The sequence below is a fragment of the Xenopus laevis genome, chromosome 4L, assembly GCF_017654675.1.
Source record: "Xenopus laevis strain J_2021 chromosome 4L, Xenopus_laevis_v10.1, whole genome shotgun sequence".
NCBI lineage: Eukaryota > Metazoa > Chordata > Amphibia > Anura > Pipidae > Xenopus > Xenopus laevis.
Genome location: NC_054377.1, coordinates 22252103 through 22272355, shown reverse-complemented (window position 1 = coordinate 22272355; position 20253 = coordinate 22252103). Strand labels below are relative to the sequence as shown.

Below are 20253 nucleotides of genomic sequence, written 5' to 3'. Positions count from 1 at the left end.
GACATCACTTCCTGCTTGAGTCTCTCCCTGCTCGCTCTTAACTTTGAACTCAGATTACAGCAGGGAGGGAGATAGGAGCAAACTGAGCATGCTCAAGCCCTAGCCCTGGAGGTTTGAGCTGAAAACAGGAAGTCTGATACAGAAGCCCACGTGTACGCAATAGAAAGAAATGCAGTGTTTCTTTTGACAGAGGACTCAGAGCAGCATTACGTTGAGGGTTTACTGGTGTATTTATATAGACCTTCCTGATACAGCTTACTTTATCAGAAGGTTTTGGGTCCTTTAGACCGATTCGGCAGCTTATTTACCCGTGTATGGGGCTTTCCAAGGCAAAAAATCCGCCAGATATCGATCAGGCTGGTTTGAATTTCCCCTGAGATTGAGGACTGCATTGGCTAGTTGTTGCAGGCCTTGTCCTATTGGAGCCTGTTAGGTCTCTGAGGAAGTGTGCGAACATGAAACGCGTTAGACCTCAAATACTGTCGCTTGTAAATTTAATATAGAAATAAAGATTGCTGTTTTATACCTATGATCGTGAAGTGAGCAGTTCTTGAAAAAAAATCCCGGAGTGCGCAGCTGTAACGGTTGGTCTACCATTGGAGCCTATTCCCTTCATTGTAATCTGATAATTTTGCCCTATGGCTGAGTGATCGGATTAGCCTGATATCGCCCGGTCTTTGGTGGACATATTGGTGAAAGATCTGCTTGTTTGGCTAGCACCAAATAGACAGATTTGATAGTGTTTGGCCACCTTAACATGTTGCTCCAGAGCCCCTGGTTGGGGACCACTGCTGTAGGGGGTACACTGGCAGAAGTATAATATAGGTATGGGCTCTGCTGTACGAAATGCTTGGGACCTGAAGGTTTTCAGATGCGGTTGTTTTTATCCAATTTGGAGCACTATGATTTAAAGCTACTAAAATCAATCTGCAATCAATATGGGCTTTTGCTAGCTTAGTTATGATTAAGTTCAAGGTGCTCTCTCATGATTAAAGAGAAAAAGCAAGGCCATAAAACAGGAAGAATTACTTGTTTAAATAACACTCGGTGGAAATGGCTTATGGGACTTATTTTAGAGGTTTTAACATGATTCCTGGACATTCGTTTCCATTCCTGTATAGCGTGTGCTGTATATAGTGAATAAAGTACCCCCTCTTGTAAAATATAAGGATATTATAAGTTAGCGAGGAGTTTCATGACCATATAAAAACACGAGGCCGAAGGCCGAGTGTTTTTATACAGGTCATGGAACTCCGAGGTAACTTATAATATCCTCATATTTTACAATTGGGGGTACTTTATTTATTATAATACACAAATTTTAGTGAGTCATGTGACAGAAATTACATCACTACTCACCGTTTATAACTGATGACATCACTACTCACCGTTTATAAGGATATAATTTACAGGATATTCATGGCTTTTGTGTATTATATGTTCTTATGTACAAGCTGTGATAATAAGGACACCTGTATCCCAGCCTCTTTTTAATTGGACTTTACTGTAGGCTTTTACATTCTTCATTGATATATGCTACAGTATTTTCTGCTAAATGCATTTGGAAAATAGCCCCGATATCTGTCCATGAGGGGCAGAATCCATCCAATTCCTCTGTTTTGAGAAAGTATATTTGGACCATGGTACTGCAACCAGAGTTGTGGATTTATGGCGTTGAAGTCGGGAGCAGTTTTGGGTATCTGGAGTCAGGAGCGGTTGCGGGTATCTGGAGTCGGGAGCTGTTGCGGGTATCTGGAGTCGGGAGCGGTTGCGGGTATCTGGAGTCGGGAGCGGTTGCGGGTATCTGGAGTCGGGAGCGGTTGCGGGTATCTGGAGTCGGGAGCGGTTGAGGGTATCTGGAGTCGGGAGCGGTTGAGGGTATCTGGAGTCGGGAGCGGTTGAGGGTACCTGGAGTCGGGAGCGGTTGTGGGTGTCTGGAGTCGGGAGCGGTTGTGGGTGTCTGGAGTCGGGAGCGGTTGTGGGTGTCTGGAGTCGGGAGCGGTTGCGGGTGTCTGGAGTCTGGAGCGGGTGTCTGAAATCTGGAGCGGGTGTCTGGAGTCGGGATCGGTTGCGGGTCTCTGGAGTCGGGAGCGGTTGCGGGTGTCTGGAGTCGGGAGCAGTTGCGGGTATCGAGTCGGTTGCGGGTATCTGGAGTCAGGAGCGGTTGCGGGTATCTAAAGTAGGGAGCAGTTGCGGGTATCTGGAGTCGGGAGCAGTTGCTGGTATCTGGAGTCGGGGTGGTCAAAAATGTACTGACTCCAACTCCTAATAACTACAAACACTGAAAATAATCAAATTAGATGTAAGAGCTTCTGTGAAGGAGGATATGACCGAAGCAATTCTGTTTCTAAGAACAATACTTTAGTTAATTTGGGATTGTATTTTACAGCTATATGCCAGGTTCAGTTAATATATGTTATTTTTAGGTTTTCCATTTGTGTTTGGTTTATGTAGTGTTTAGAATTACCAAAGGATACGGTTTATATTTTTGAGCTTTGGCAGTGATGAGATGCCTGTATAATGTCTACATAACTTATTTCAATCAACATTAAAAATGCGTTAGTAGGTTAAACGACAGTAACAGCAAAACATCTTTTTTGTAATTTTAATGTAATTAAATAATATACTGTTATCATGCACAAACATTTGATTATTTGGAATTATAAGAAAAATTTATATTATTTTATTATTTTTTATATGATAAGCTCTTTATTTTTTTATGATTGCTCAGGTCGAATTGGTTTTTGGCTGACCTGCCCATTACTATGATAGATTTCTTTTTATGTTAAGTCTTCAAGCATGTCTTAAATTTGCTAGATTTTACATGGGAATTCATCGCTGCTTTAAAACTTCTCGAATGCAGCCAATTTTGTACAATGAGTGTTTATAGAATAATGTGTATTTCTGTGCTGCATCATACCAAGCTTTATAAATGGGCTCACATTGTTTTAATGGCTACAATTTTGTTCTGTATTATATCTGTTATAGGATACCTTTGTCTTCCTTTGTGGCCAGTTGGATTATTACGGTTATTCCAATTAATTTTGATAAGAATGGTCTATTGAGAAAGCGAGTTGTTGTATTGTAATAGGGCACTGCACAAAGATAATTATTTCAGCCGATGTTCTTTTATGGTTGGTTGGCTTTACCTAATATACGATTCTTGCATTCCATGACGGCCGCTCTGATCACAGATACCCTAGTAGAGTGCACAGTGTCCTACTTAAAACAGATCAGATGGAAGACCGCACAGAGACTTACACTACTAGATGCTTTACAGTAGTTTTTTGCTTTCTATAAAGGGCAAGTCTACTCCAAAACAAAAATTTGCCTAATTAAATAAAACCTAATGCTAAGCAACTTTCCAATATATGTGTATTAAACATTTCAGTGCTTTTAAAGGGGTTGTTCACCTTCAAACAACTAGTTGTTTTCAGACAGATCACCAGAAATAATTTTTACCATTACTTTCTATTTTCTATGTGTCACCGTTTTAATTAAAGTGTCATTTTTCACCTTCTAAAACAGCTCTGGGGGGGGGGGGTCGCTGACCCTGTAAACTGTTCTAAATTAAATTGATACATTTCTTATCTTTGTCCCTGCTGAGCAGAATCTCAGGGTTTCAGTACAGGCAGCTGTTATAATTGATACAATAGTTGCGAATATTCTGGAGATGCTGCTGAGAAATGTATCAACTAAATGTTGCAAAATTGTAACAGTCTGCATCTGCACCTTAGTAAGGTGTGGGTCGGGACTGAAACACCAGAGAAAGGGACATTAAAGTAAAATTAAAGCAAAAAGTGTTTGGAAGGTGAACAACCTCTTTAAAGTGATTTGTAAAACCAATTGCTACTGGTTGTTACTTTTTAAACAACATTGCAAAAGTCTTTGTTCCCCAGCAAAGACAGGTCTGTTAATCAGCTGCCTTGTCTTAAGGTGGCCATAGACGCAAAGATCTGCTCGTTTGGCGACATCGCCAAACAAGCGGATCTTTCCCCGATATGCCATTAACGAGCATAGCTATATCGGCGGTAATCTGATTGTTCGGCCGTATGGCCAAACGATCCGATTATGATGTGCCATGGGCTCCGGCGGGATTGGTCGGGTCAAAATCAAACCTGACAGATCGACCAAACGACCGATCTCCGCCGGACGAAAGCTGTTGGCACTCCCCACACACGATCCGAAAATCGTACGAATCCTCGATTTAACATTGTTTCAAATGAGTCACCCGCACTGAACCGCTCCTGCGGGTATCGGAGCGTTGGCTCAGGTAGTGTTTCTTTGTATAGGAGTTTATTTAGGTTTTTAGTGGAAGTAGGGTAACCTAGATCTGCCCTAAGGGGTTAAAAAGAAAACAGAGCAGAGATTATCTCATATATAGGATAGAATAGTATATGAGCACATTCTTCTGAATTTGGTCTGTTGTAGCAGTGTTAAAGGAACAGTAACACCAAAAAATAAAAGTATACTGTAATGTACTGATGCCCTGTAATGGTAAAACTGATGTGTTTGCTTTAGAAACACTACTATACAAGCTGCTGTGTAGCCATGGGGGCAGCCATTCAAGCACAAGCACAGTAGATAACTGAAGAATCCCATTGTATACTACAGAGCATATCTGTTATCTGCTGTGTATCTTGTGCCTTTTTTTCCTTTTTCAGCTTTGAATGGCTGCCTCCATTTATAAACGATTGTAGAGTTTCTGAGCAAACACATCATTTGTACCAGTGCAGGGCAACAGTACTTTTTATTTTCCCTTGTTTAAAACCCTTTCATTTTTTAGTGTTCCTGTTCTTTAAGGGCACACTGGGCAAATCGGGGAGATTTAGTCGCCTGGTGACTAATCACCTCGACTTTGCGGTGACCAATCGCCCCGAAAGCCTTCCCTCACTCTGCGCTGGCTAAAATGAAAAGTCGCCGGCGATAATCCTCGTGAGGCAACTTCGGAAAAAAATTTACCGCGTGTGATGAGATGATGAGAGATGGCAATTTTTCATTTTAGCCAGCGCAGAGTGAGGGAAGGCATTCGGGAAAATAGATCGCCTCAAAGTAGAGGCGATTAGTCGCCAGGCGATTAAATCTCATCTAATCGCCCAGTGTGCGCTTACCCTTAATAGCTTGTCTGGCTGGAAGGCTGTATGGCTTGTCTGACTTTCTTATCCAATCTTGAAAACTCTATGCAAATGTTTTTTTTTAGCATTGTGAGGTGTGTGTTTGCTCTGGGATTACATTATTTGCTTGGGGCTAGAATGGCCACTATTTCATATTTATTCTTTACTTGCAAGAATTGACATTGGAATGTTTCAGTGTCTGTTTTAGTTATGATCATTTCATCAAGAATGCACTATGGATTGTTCCATTTATTACTGAATTAGGGTTGATTCTAGTTGAGTATGGGCTGCACAGAGCTCCTCGTGCTACAAGTGAAGGCGTTCCAGACATTTGCAACCATCAAAAAAACGAGTATAATGCTGATAATGTATCAGGCTTTGCAGTGCCAAGGATATGATTGCTGAAGGAATTAGATAAACTCTCTGTAGGGAGCAACTTGGTAATGTTGGTTTCTTGATATGGCACTGAGCTAAGTTTGCAAATAAATTATTATAGACTAAAATTATTTAGTTTGCATTATAATTGCTGATTGCTTACAATTACAATTACAATGGGCATGATCTATAAATATGGCACATGGTTGCAGTTTATAAACACAGAACTCACCTGCCGTGTCTTTTAGGGGAAGAGTATGAAGCCAAAGTGTACAGTTTGTTCTTTTTGCATCAAAGAATTGTATGTGCTATTAATTTTTTTATATTATATAGTATGCGTAGGTGGTATCAGGGCCGCGGGCGATTTAGTAGGGACTCTGCAAAAAATTTAGATTCAAATGGGCAGCATGCCACCCCTGAATTCCTGTTGCCCTAGACCTGGGCCTTTGTGGCCTTCCCAAAAATCAACTTGCCTCATGGTAGCAGCTTCCTTGATCAGGGCCAGAACTAGAGGTCGGTAGAAGAGGCACAAATCAACTTGCCTCATGGTAGCAGCTCCCTTGATCAGGGCCAGAACTAGAGGTCGGTAGAAGAGGCACAAATCAACTTGCCTCATGGTAGCAGCTCCCTTGATCAGGGCCAGAACTAGAGGTCGGTAGAAGAGGCAGTGTTTAGGGTGCAGTGGTGGTGGGGTGCTAGGCATATACCTCTTCTGTCTGCCAACCACTTCTTCAAACTCTTTTGAGTTTCTAACAAAATTTTTTGATGATCAGAGAGGGAGGTATGCTATTGGCTTGCCTTGGGTTTCCTGCAAACTTGGTTTATAATATATTTTGAAAAAATGAATTTTCTTTTAATCCTTAACTATATATTGCCAATGCCATAATAAGACTAACTCAAAACTTGGCCATCTTTTGAAAGCTGGTACAGTCATGAGATCTGTTATCCTGAATGCTCTGGACCTGGGGTTTTCTGGATAAGGGTCCTTTTCATAATTTGGATCTCCATACCTTAAAGGTGGCCATACACGGGCATCTTATTGGCCCTTGTGTGGGGTCATCTGATCGGGCAGGGTTAGAAATCCCATCGGATCGCGGCCGCATCTGTTCGTTGATGCGGTCCCGCGATCTGACCGCCCGTATTGCCTTAATTATGATACGATCATTGGGCCCTAGGGCCCACGATAAGATCATCCCGATATTGCCCACCTCAATGTGGGCATTGGTTTGCCAAACGAGCGGATCTCTACGTGTATGGCCACCTTTAGGGTCTGGCCAGATGGGCAGATTCGGGAAGATTTGTCGCCAGGTTAAAATGAAAATCGCCTGGGGGCAGGCACTCAGAGCGCTTAGTTTTCCGAAGTCGTCCGAAGTTTCCTTGTGAGGCAATTACATGGGACTTCAAAAAACGAAGGGTGATGGTCGTCCTGTAACCTGGAGCTTTCTGGATAACGGATTTCCGGATATTGGATCCCATATCTGTATCGTGGTGAAACAAATAATATGCTGACATTTGGTTAACTGAGCCCTTAATCCTTTTGAGTGCCAGCCGATTCCCAGTTAGTGGAAGCGCAAGCTGCCATGGGAACTCGTGCCCCCACGTTTTATCATCAGAATTTGCACACTTGAGAGCTGTAGATTGTACAGAGACAAGCAGTTATATACCAACAGACATAAGAAACAAACAGTGCTGGCATACAACAGATTTCTTTTATTTTATGGTGGTATAAGTGAGTCTAAATTCTCTATACTGCTGTCATATTAAAGAATGTTCCAAGTAGAAAAGAAAAGATCTCCCCCTTTTACCTATAGCTTGTGTTCTTCCTCTCCATAATGCTTAAATATAGATTGTTTCTATAAGGAGAATCCAGAGGAATTGCTCGGGGCTACACAGACGGGAACATGATTGTGTTAGGTTCATTTATCTCTTCCCTTCACATCGCATTTAAAATATGAAGGCAAAAAATAGACATTTTCCTTTGTCACTAGATCAAATCTGCTCCTATTTGATCCCAAATAAGATATAATTAATCCTTATTGGAGGCAAAACCAGCCTATTGGGTTTATTTATAGTTTATATGATTTTCTAGTAGACTTAAGGCACGAAGGTCCAAATTATGGAAAGATCTGTTATCCAGAAAACACTGCCCTGAGCATTCTGCATAACAGGTCCCACACCTGTATAATGTATATGCCACCATTTACATATTTACTGTTTACATGATTTTCTAGTAGACTTAAAGGGGACCGTCACCCAAAAAAATGATTCCAAATCCTATTTTATCATGTTAGCTAAGCAAAATAAACTTTAATTACATTGTATAAATTTTTTACAATCTTGTTTACATCAGTCAGGGAACTCATAATTATAGCCAGCAGGCAGGAGCCATTTTGTGGACACTGTTATTAAGGCAAGCCTTGCATTATCCCAAAGTCTTGTTTGTGCACCAGAATGGGGGACCTGATGTCCATCCCCATGCACTGATTACACAATTAAATGGTTAAGAGAACGGGGGAATGTAGGGAGAGCAGTGACATCTAGGAAGTGCTGAATGGAAAATGAAAGTAATTGCTTGCCCCGCCTCTATGCCTAGGCATAGAGGAGGGGCAGACAATGTTTGATTGACAGCTGAGATTTTTAAATGAGTTTACAACAGCTATGAATGCTTTAATAAAAAAAAAAAAAAAGAATTTAGATTTCATGTTTAATTTGAAAAGGACTTTTATTATACAGCTTTTTTATGGCTGGATGACAGGTCCAGTAAAAGGTATTAAGATCCAAATTACGGAAAGATCCGTTATCCAGAAAACCCCAGGTCCCAAGTATTTTGGATAACAGATCCTATACCTGTAGATCTCTTTTCTGTGAAAGTTTCATATGCCTTTTGAGATGTCTCAATGAAACAGTTTTTCCTATGTTTTTTTTTTTTTACAACAATGTTTTTTTCCAAGAATAAAAAACTGCTTGGTTGCTATGGGTTACTGCACAGCCATGAGGGGCAGTTGCATTTAATGTATTAAAATGTAACTGCAACACAGTTGTTCTGAAAATTTGGCACGGAGTTTCAAAATGGTGTCTGTACATAATTCATAATTCACAATCTGTATCTGTAATAATGTTTGAGGACAAGTTAAAGGGAAAGGACAGCTAAAGTGCAAGCTGTTACTTTATACATGAGCATTTTGGAAAATAAAAAATTCTTAAAGGGGTCGATCACCTTTGGATGAAGAGAGTGATATTCTGAGACAACTTGCAATTGATTTCTTTATTATTTGTGGTTTTTTAGCTATTTAGCTTTTGATTCAGCAGCTCTCCAGTTTACAGTTTCATCAATCTGGTTACTAAGGTCCAAATTACCCTAGCAACCATGCAGTGACTGGAACATGAAAAAGAGACGGCATGGATAGAGAGAGGAGTAATAAAAAGTAGCAATAACAATACATTTGTAGCCTTAAAGAGCATTTGTTTTTTTTAGATGGGGTCAGTGACCCCCAGTTAAAAGCCAGAGTCAGAAGAAGAAGGCAAATAAAATTAAAAACAACTGTATAAAATAATGAAAAATAATGAAAGAATAATGAAGACCAATTGAAAAATTGCTAAGACTTGATCATTTTATAACATACTAAAAGTTAACTTAAAGGTGATCCACACCTTTAAGAAATAATGCAGTGAAGTGATGACGCTGAAGAGGTAGTAGCCATAGGATCAACATAAATAGATGTATTGTTATTGCTACTTTTTATTGCTTATTTTTCTATTCAAGCACTCTCCTATTCATATTCCAGTCTCCCTTTCAAATCAATGCATGGTTGCTAGGGTCATTTCGACACCAGCAACCAGATTGCTGAAACTGCAAACTGGAGTGTTGCTGAATAAAAAGCTAAATAACGCAAAAGCCACAAATAATAAAAAATGAAAACCAGTTGTATATTGTTTCACAGTATCACTCTTTACATCATACTCAAAGTTAATTTAAAGGTGAACAACCCCTTTAATATATTCAAATGTCCAACATATATGAATCATACCCACACATGTGCTATGAGAAGGACTCTGTCAGTAGAGTAATGTACAATCATAAGTTCCACTATGTAGTTTTTCATTAAAATGCCCCCATGAAGATCACACAGGGCTGCAATATTGTGGGAGCTCCATTTGTATCGGCCCACAGATAATTTAAACATCCGAGTATGTGAGAGCACCCTAACAAATCTCCCAACTGTCCTGTTTTTCGCAGGACACCCCCTGGTTTTGACCGCTCAACCAACAGTCCCAGATTTGTTACTGAAATGGCCCGACTTTCTCTTTGATCTCGTGCACTGAACAGCTAGAAAAAGATACAAAGTTTCTAACTTTATTGGCTTTTGGCAGAGAGCCCAGAATAGATACTTAGATACTTTTGTAACAATTTAAGAAGAGCAAGTCTCTTGGGAAAACTTGACTCAAAAATAACCTGGAAAACTCAAATTTGTCATGGAAAACACAACTTGAACCTTAATATATCTGCCCCCTAAAGACTCTTGATCCTAGCGGATGGTAAGCTAGGCTTAGTAATTTGTATTTTTTTGTATAGTTTGTATGCATGATTCTTCTCCAACAGCGTATGCTGGTGATGAGTTGGAAAATGTTTGGTTGTAGGAATGTTTGCATTTATGTAGCAGAGCAAGGAGTATAGTGGGTCATTACATTTGGTAAGATCTACCAGTGTAGTGACTCCTAGGGGTTTATTTACTAAACCTCGAATTTATCTGGTCCGGCTTTTTGAGGCAAAACCTTGAATCCTTTCTGACATTTATTGAGATCAATTCTACCCCGATGCTGTAAAAAGCCTGAATCCAAAAATCTGCCATCTCAGACCTGTTGAGGTCCTGTATAAGTCAATGGTAGAGGCACCTATCTCAATCTGAAGTTTTTGTGGTCTGCCCTGGGTTTAGCCAGAAAATCCGACTTTTTCGGACAAAAACTAAAAAAAAAATATTGAGGGATTCGGTGAAAAATCCCTGTAAAATTTGAGCAATTTGAGGGAAAAAGCCTAAAAAATCAAGCAATTCGGGTTTTCGCTCAATTGTACTGAGTTTTAACGCAATCCAATTATTTTTGGTTATGTTATTAATACATAAGGTCAAATCCAGCATGGGAGTTCAGGTTTTAGTAAATAACCCCTTAATTCCTAATTCATTACCAATAAACTGCTGTTAATAAGCCTACATTTGTAGTTTGTTTTTCTGGTCCAGCAGCAGGAACAGTGTGGGGTCTTAATACAACAAACACAGAAATACGTGATAAGTTCATACATGACCAGGATGGAGTGGGAATATTTCAGAGGAGGGTGCTGGGAAGGGGTAGGATATTTTGAGGTCAGATAAGTATTCTGGGAACAGATGGAGTGAGGCTAAAGTAAAATGCTGGAAATTATCCCAGAATTAAAGATAGCTAGGAGTTTAAAGCAACACGGTGCAAACACTTCCACTATAAATATTTTGGGGTCACTACAATTCCACATTCTTTGGTGATATTTTTTTTATGTTTTGCCCATGAATGTAATGTAAAATGTTAGTTGTGAGTAAACACTGTTTACTAGGGATGGGCGAATTGGACCCTTTTAGTTTCGCCAAAAATTCGCCCACACCCATTAAAGTATATTGGCGACAAAAAAATTGTGAAACTTTTTTGGCATGCGTCCTTTTTTTTTTTTTTTTGACGCACGGCACCATACACGTCTATGGGCGTCGAAATAATTCGCCATCCCTACTGCTTACTTTAACAAAGATTCTCCGTGTTGTAATTTGGAGCAGAAAGAAAAATGTCAATTTTGAATTCTTCAGAACCTGAGACACTTTTGTTTTCATATAATCCATGATCATTCTTATTCATTTACATTATTGCTTGTCTCCATTTCTTCGAGTTGAGTGATCGTATGGAATTGTTAGCTTCATCTGCTGTGTCAGTTATTTTTTGGGTTGACGTTCTTTTTAAATAAACCCAATAGGCTGGTTTTGCTTCCAATAAGGATTAATTGTATCTTACTTGGTATCAAGTACAAGGTACTGTTTTATTATTACAGACAAAAAGGAAATAATTTTTTCAAAATGTAGTTTATGGGAGACGGCCTTTCCGTAATTCTGAGCTTTCTGGATAACGGGTTTACGGATAACTGATCCCATACAATGGATCATGTACAAGCTAATGAGACGGCTGTTCCATAATTCAGAGCTTTCATGATAAAGAGTTTCCGCATAATGAATCCCATACCTGTATATACCTATGAATTTGTATGTGGTTAGCGTGCTCTAGCTTGTTACAGAAATTAATCAGATTCGGGGGGAGATTAGTCACCCAGCAACAAATCTCCTCTACTTCAGGGCGACTAATCTCCCTGAACTGCCTCCCGCCGGCTAGAATGTAAATTGCCAGAGGGATGGCAATCGGAGCACTTTGTTTTCCAAAGTGGCCCAATATTGCGTCACGAGGAAAGTTCGGGCGACTTCAGAAAATTAAGCAATATAAGACTTTTCTCACACAGTTAATGAGTTCCCCAAACAAATGTAATGTAATAGGCAGCTACTTCTTGCCTTTCTGACGTTCTGCTTTATTTTTGGTTTGTAAAAAAAATTAAAAATTTTGAGTTCCAACAATCTGTAAAAGGAATTCGCAATCAAGATTGTATTAAAATGCAAATGGCGCATGTCGTAAAGATAATTTTTGTGTCTGTCTCCTACTGAAACAATCTTCTCGTTTTATTTTCAGGCAAAAGTAAAGAAGCAGAAATAAAGAGAATAAACAAAGAGCTGGCCAATATTCGTTCCAAGTTCAAGGGTAAGTATCAGCATACTCAACTGGCAGAAAAAATCTATATGCTTAGATATGAGAGCGTGAAACTTGCTTAGGACTATAAGAAGTTGATAATGGGGTTTGCACTAGGGTTTCCTAGTGTTCTTACTGATATTCTATAGCAGTGGGAATTGAAAGATGAGTGAAGGATGAACTGCTGTTTCTCTGAGCAGATTTGATCATGGTTCCAAAGAGGTGGGTATTTGTGTGTCACTTTACTTTAAAATGACTGTCCTTCTGTATATTTACCCACTTATCATAATTGCTGAAAACTTCACAATTTAATTGTTCACCTTTAAAGTGGATCTGCCACCCTGCCATAAAAAGCTGTATAATAAAAGTCCTTTTCATATTAAACATGAAATCCAAATTCTTTTTTTTTTTTAAGTGTTCATAGCTGTTGTAAACTCATTTAAAAATCTCAGCTGTCAATCAAATATTGCCTGCCCCTCCTCTATGCCTTGGGCATAGAGGCGGGGCAAGTAATTACTTTCACTTTCCATTCAGCACTTCCTAGATGTCACTGCTCTTCACACATTCCCCCTCTCTCTTCACCGTTTAACTGTGTAGCCAGTGCATGGGAATGGAAAGTGGGTCCCCCATTCTGGTGCACAAACAAGATTCTGAGATGATGCAAGGCTTGCATTAATAACAGTGTCCACAAAATGGCTCCTGCCTGCTTGATATGATTATGAATTCCCAGACCAAAGGAAACAAGATTCAAATAATTTAAACAGTGTAAGTTCATTTTGCTTGACTAACATGATAAAATAGGATTTGGAATACTTTTTTTGGTTGACGGGTCCCCTTTAAATTAACTTTAAATATGTTATAGAATGTCTAATTCTGAGCAACTTTTCAATTGGACTTCATTGTTTATTTTTTTTTATAGTTTTTGAATTATTTGCCTTCTCTTTCTTACTCTTTCCAGCTTTGAAATGGGGGTCACTGACCCAATCCAAAAACAAATGCTCTGTAACATTTATTGTTATTGCGACTCTTTACTACTCCTCTTTCCATTCAGACCCTCCCCTATTCATATTCTGGTCTTTTATTCAAATCATTGCATGGTTGCTAGGGTAATTTGGACCCTGGCAACCAGACATCTATAATTGCAAACTGGAGAGCTGCAGAATGAAAAGCTTGATAACCCAAAAACCACAAATAATAAATAATGAAAACTTTTTGCAAATTGTCTCAGCATATCACTCTCTACATCATACTAAAAGTTTAACTCAAAGTTGAAATAATTGTAACTAAGCAGCTTTCAGTAATATGTAATTAAGGTTATTGTAAATGTAACTGAAAGCAGAATTTGTCCCTTTCTATTCTCTGCCCTGGTAAACTGAATTTTGAAACAATAGAGCAGCCAACTGATCTGTAAAGAAACATAGAAGGCTGACTTGTGCTACATTGTTTCGAGAGGCAGAGCAGAGAGGAACAGACTTTTTATGCTATAGAACGGCCAATTCTAAGCAACTTTTCAATTGGTTTTATTTTTGTTATAGTTTATGCTCTGTAAGGCTACAAATGTATTGTTATTGTTACTTTTTATTACTGGTCCTTCTATTCAGGCCTCTCCTATTCATATTCCATGGTTGCTAGGGTAATTTGGACCCTAGTTACCAGATTGCTTAAGATGCAAATTGAAGAGCTGCTGAATAAAAAGCTAAATAACTCAAAAACCACAAATAATAAAAAATGAAAACCAATTGCAAATTGTCTCAGAATATCACTCTCAGTATAATAAAAGTTATCTCAAAGGTGAGCAACCCCTTTAACAGCTATAACATTTACTAATAACGGAATCCCCTGACACTTTGTAATCATTGTTATTTAGAATGACATTTTCCTTCATTAGGCAAAAAATAATTTTTGGGTCTAAATGCCTTTTAATTTTGACGTGGGGCATCCAAGTTTTCTGCTGAAAAAATTGTTTAGCAGATAACTGGGTCACAAGTGCTGTAGCTACTGAGATTCCGAAATACCTTTGCATGTAGAAACAAATCAGTTTTTTGTGAGCTGGCATAGCTTACTTGAGCAAAATATTTGCATTCCATCCACACAAATTTATTTATCTACAGCTTAATCACACTGGCTATATATTTCATTTCCTAATGGGGTTGTTCACCTTTGAATTAACTTTTATTATGATGTAGAGACAGATATTCTGAGACAATTTGCAATTGGATTTCATGTTTTATTACTTGTGGGTTTTGAGTTATTTAGCTTTTCATTCAGCAGCTCTCCAGTTTGCAGTTTCTGCAATCTGTTACTAGGGTCCAAATTACCCTAGCAACCATGCACTGATTTGAATAAGAGACTGGAATATGATTAAGAGAGGCCTGAATAGAAAGATGAGTAATAAAAATTAGCAGTAACAATACATTTGTAGCCCTACAGAGCATTTATTTTTAGATGAGGCCAGTGACCCCCATTTGAAAGCTGGAAAGAGTCAGAAGAAAAATGCAAATAATTAAAAAAAACTATACAAAAAATATATAATGAAGACAAGTTGAAACGTTTCTTAGAATTAGCCACTCTGAAATATATTAAAAGCTAATATTCACCCATACATATACATTAAAGAAAGCAAATGATGTTTTTGTGTGGTGGTGAAGGGGGGCAAACATACATATAAGATACTCGTAATCCACACCAATTGGTAGTTGAAAAGCCCAGAACACTACAGCTGGCCATACGTTGAGATCTGCTTGTGTGGTTGGGTTGTCAAAGAGCAGATCTATGCTCAATGTCTCCATCCACATGCAGGAACAAATAATGCCAGCGCTATGGGCAACTGCACTTATCCAATTTTGTCTAAAGGTGGCCATAGACGTCACAATTACCATCTTTCTTGGAAAAGATCTTTCCAAGAAAGATTGTTCGTTTCAATACACACGTGTAGAGCTGAATCGTTGGATATACTTAACAACGGCCGATGTTTGGGTGCCTTCAAAGATACCCAATCCAAATTTTCCATCCAGCCTGACCGATGAGCCAACCAATATCCAAGCCTTCTGCCGATATCGATCGGCTCTTTTCCCACCATACACGCACCAAATGTACAAAAATTAGTTTTTTACGATATTATCTGTGCGTCTGTGGCCACCTTTAGTAAAGAGACCCTAATGTGGGCCACCCTACACTCTTTCATAGTGACGTCATAAGGGGCTGTCATTGATGATTATAAACTAATGATAATTTGGTTGCACAGTTACTTTCATCATTACAGAGGAACATAATGGGTCTGATTTACTAAAACTTGAATTAATCTCAGTTCTTTATAAAAAACAAAGTCTTCCAAACTCCCTGCCTTATCAACAATTTTCCTCCAAAAAATCGGAGCAACAAAATTGAACTTCAATTAGTATTGTACGAATGACGCTCCGAAAACTAAATTTTTCTAATTTTTCACAATAAAATTTTTAATAAAATTGAGTTTTTGAAGCGTCAATCCTATAGGACTCAATCGTATTGGATGAAAACCCAGACTAATTCAGATTATCCAGCGGGGATCACGATGTCAAGAAACATCTTCAGGGACATATGCTATTGACTTTTACATGACCTTACTAATATTGGAGATAAATATCTGGAGAGATTTCTGGAGATGTTGCCCTTCACAACCAATCAGATCTTTGCTTTTGTTTTCTAACATCGGTGGCTGTTTAAATCTAATTGCTGATTGGTTGCCATGGGCAACATCTCCAGAAATCTCTCCAGATATTTATCTCCAGTGTTCGTAAACATGCCTTTTTTAGCAGCTTTGGGGTATAATAAATATCTGTTTATTTAGCAGTTATACAGCTTGTAGCGAATAGCAGGGATGAGTCATTGGCTTATGGTGGGTAGGCTGGGATTTATAGCTCATCCACACAACGCTTCAGTCATTCTATTAATTGTTTTCTGTCCACTCTGTGCTGTGATCTGTGCTAAACTAAAACCCATATTGAAATCATTTAAAAAATGAGCCTCTTATTAGGCGTAGATCATCATCTGTTTCCATGTTGCTCTTCATAAGCAAAGCAGCACAGTGATTAAATGGCTAATGGCCAAATGGTGTGTATTAAAATTGTAATTTTTCCCTGCATTTTCCTAACAGTGACTTTTGGATTTTGCCTATTAAGGCCGTTTTCTAACATGGAAACAAAGGTGTTTAGTTGTTGATAGACACTTGCCGAGGATGCAGCTCCTACATCATCACTGGCAGACAAAGCGTTAAAAGACGTACAATTCCTTATTTACAAAAAATGTAGACCAGGCACCTGTAGAAAAGCTACGCTGGTTTGTATCTGCCTTTCTCTTTTTATCACTGTTGCCATGGTGTTTTTATCTCCACTTACAAATTTTATTATGCAGAATGCAGTCCACTGCCAGTGGGAAACAAACCATTTTGTTATCTTATTTATGTGAGTACTGCATATCTTACAAACAAATAACAAGAAGCCAGTCCTTATTCAGACCTTAGAGCAGCGATTCCCATTTAAGATGGCTCTGTCCAGAAAAAAAAGGGGGGACCCACTTTGAAGGCAGGGTGTTATTAGGATTGAGAGCCTGTTTACTGTTTTGGAAATCCCTAAAACTATGGAAGGGTTACTGTTTTTCATATCCATAACCATGTTACAGGCCTGTGTAAAGTTTGGCTTAGAAAGTGGTCCTAAGCACAAAAAGTCCTCTGTAAAGTCACCCCTAGTCCAAAGCCAACAAATGGGGGGGCCCTGCTGAAAGGTCATATGTCAGCAGAATACATGTATACTACTTGGAGTACTCTTGAAACTATATAGTATAGTGATGTTTTTTTTATATTGCTGAATCTGTAACTTTTCCTCAAGGCAGTGATTCTTAGGGTGTTATTTATCAAAGTTTGAGGTTTGTGAGGTTTTTTTATACCTCGAATAAACTCACAACTCAAATGTTTTCTGATTTATGAAAAAACTGGAATGGTAAAAATGAGTCCATGAATTTGGGTGAGAAACTAGAATACTTTGCAGCGTAAAATTACTCGAATTGCTTTTAGAAAGAAACCCATTGGAAAAAAACCTGAACATCATGAAGGCAACAAACATCTTCAAATGGTTCAAGAGACCTCTGCCATTGACTTTTACATGACCTCAACAGAGTATTTTCGGATTCAAATGTTTTCTGATTTATAAAAAAACTGGAATGGAAAAAATGAGTCCCTGAATTCGGGTGAGAAACTAGAATACTTGAATTGATTGAGTTTGCGGAGAAAAATTACTCGAATTGATCAAATTAATGGAGTTTTAGAGCAAAACCCAATGGAAAAAAACAGAACATAATGAAGGCTACAAACATCTTCAAATGGTTAAAGAGACCTCTGCCATTGACTTTTACATGACCTCAACAGAGTTTTTTCGGATTCAAGCAATTTCTAGCTTCAGGGTAAAATAAATGTTGAAAAAAAAAATTAAAGGGAAAAACATGAATGCTACAAACATCTTCAAACGGTACAAGAGACCTCTACCATTGACTTCTACATAACCTCGAGTATTTTTGGATTCAGGCTATTTCCAGCTTCGGGGTATAATAAATCTTGGGGAAAAAAATCAAGGTCTTTAAAAGAAAAAACCTGAAAAAATTCAAGTTTTTCCCCCATTATCCCCTTTAAATAATTCCTTCTGCAGTAGACAATTGTAATTAAAAGGAGGTAGGTAATACATGATATACCAAATCCTGTGTCCCATTTCAAAGCGGTTAAGAAACCCTGTTATATGTTGTGAGTTAAATTAAATATCATATCACAAAGGAGATTGACCAGAAAAAGTATGAAACCATTAATGTGATATATACGGTGCAGAGTTTGCCCAGTTTAGTAAACCATAGCAACCATTCTGATGTTCGTTTTTTAATGATTAGTTGCTATGGGTTTCTAGACCTTTTATTACAGTACTCCTTCATCTACACAAAAGGCTTTAAATGTAATAAAAAATCCGTATAGTTAGGCTGAGGCTGATGCTATCCATGCCACGCAAGCTTTTCAATAGAATTAAGGTGATGATTTAGCAGTAACCCAGAACTGTCAGCTGCTATAACTGTCTGATTAAACTGAATATAAAGGGATATTTTACCAAGAGGAGTGTCAATGTGGTTACCAGAACAGGAATTGTAAGGGAGGGAGGGGGTGGCAGTTGCTGAATTGCAGAATTAGGATGACACCCACTAAGAGGTTCCTCGGAAAACTAAAAACAGGAAGAGCTCTGTGATAATTGATTTTTCCTTTCCAAAAAAATCTGCACGTTCACTTTTTTTGTTTTTTTGTTTTTACCTCCCCCCCCCAGATGGATTTTAACTTTAGTAATTCCAGATGGCTCTGTTGTGAAATACAAAGTCTGAATGTGATGCTTATGATTGCTAAGCATACAGAATAACCCAAGAAATTTCACTTTATAATGGGTTAACAATGGGTTAACAGTCCTTCTTCCGTTCTTTTAATGCTTATAGTCTACATTTACACTGCTAAAGAAAACTTAAAATAACAAATACATGATCTCAGGTTCTCTGACACTTTTAAAGAGAATAGCAAATGTACGAGAGAGAGGGCCACATTTGCCCCCACTACGTACCAGTCGGACTGGCTTGCCTTAGACAAAATTGTAATTGGACCTGTTTTGTCCAAGCATAAATCATTATGAGATCAGTTATCCGGAAACTCATTTTCCAGAAAGCTCCAAAATACAGGAATGCTGTCTCCCATAGACACCATTTTATCCAAATATTCCACATTCTAAAATATTGTCTTGTTCTTGATCCAAACTAAGATATAATTGGGTTTATTTCATGTTTACATGATTTTCTAGTAGACGTAAGGTATGAAGATCCAAATTACGGAAAGATCCATTATCCGAAAGACCCCAGGTCCCGTGCATTCTGAATAACAGGTCCCATACCTGTACCAACTGATATCTAACAAGAACATAATAATATACACAGAAAATCATGTGCCTTTTTAGTAAAACTCACATGCTGCATTCCTGGAAGTACCCGTTGAACTTCCTCAGATCCGGTTCAGTGAGAAGTGCAAATGGTTGCAATGTTAAAGGAATCAAGTCAGCGCTTTATTTTCCTGTTCTGTTTCATGCTCAAGCTTCCGACTGGTAGAAATGTGGCAGTTGCAGTATCTCTCTGCCAATACTAGATTATTGTTTCAGATTTTATTTGTTCTTTTCTGCACACGTTCAATTCTGCATTTATTCGTGCTTTTGTGTATAGGCTTAGAGTAATGGGAGACTGGGAGGTTTTTAGCATTTTGTTTTTGTCTGATTGATTTGAAGCTCCATGAAAGAGGACAAAATACTAGAAATTGCCACTGTTAAATGTCACTTGGAATCAATGTCGCTTGAGCGTTTTCTCGCTCTCTAGGAAGTAGGGATGCACCGAATCCACTATTTTGGATTTGGCCAAACCCCTTTACGAAAGATTTGACCGAATACCGAACTGAATCCTAATTTGCATATACAAATTATGGGTGGGAAGGGGAAAACATTTTTTACTTCCTTGTTTAGTGACAAAAAGTCACAAGATTTCCCTCCCACCCCTAATTTGCATACAGGGCCGCCATCAGGGGGGAGAGTTTTAGGGGGCCCGAGGGTAAGGGGGGGCCCGGCCACGCCACACTTACTTGATTAGCCAGGCCCCCCATCTTTCTGAGAGCTGCTGACTTCGGGAAGGCATGGACGTTTAAGGGGCCCTGGCCACCATTTTTTTTTTCTCATATGGGGTCCTAGCCACCAATATTTTTTAATGGGGGGGCCCCGGCCACAATTGTTTTTTTTATGGGGGGCCCTGACCACCAATATCTTTTTATTTTTTATTAACATATGGGAACCCTAGCCAGCAAATTTTTTTTTGTTTCTTTACTGTGTGGTGGGGGGCGGACCTGTGGGGTGGGGAGGGCGGACCTGTAGGTGGG

General features: G+C 38.8%; 1 protein-coding gene across 4 annotated transcripts in view; it reads left to right on the top strand.

Annotated features, from left to right (window-relative positions):
- ap2a2.L (adaptor related protein complex 2 subunit alpha 2 L homeolog) overlaps positions 1-20253 on the top strand; it is a 65742-nt gene that overhangs the window by 6943 nt on the left and 38546 nt on the right. For all 4 annotated transcript variants that reach the window (NM_001095834.1, XM_018256921.2, XM_041589407.1 and 1 more), the window contains 1 exon segment: positions 12237-12305. In NM_001095834.1, the coding sequence (NP_001089303.1) occupies positions 12237-12305 (69 nt within the window).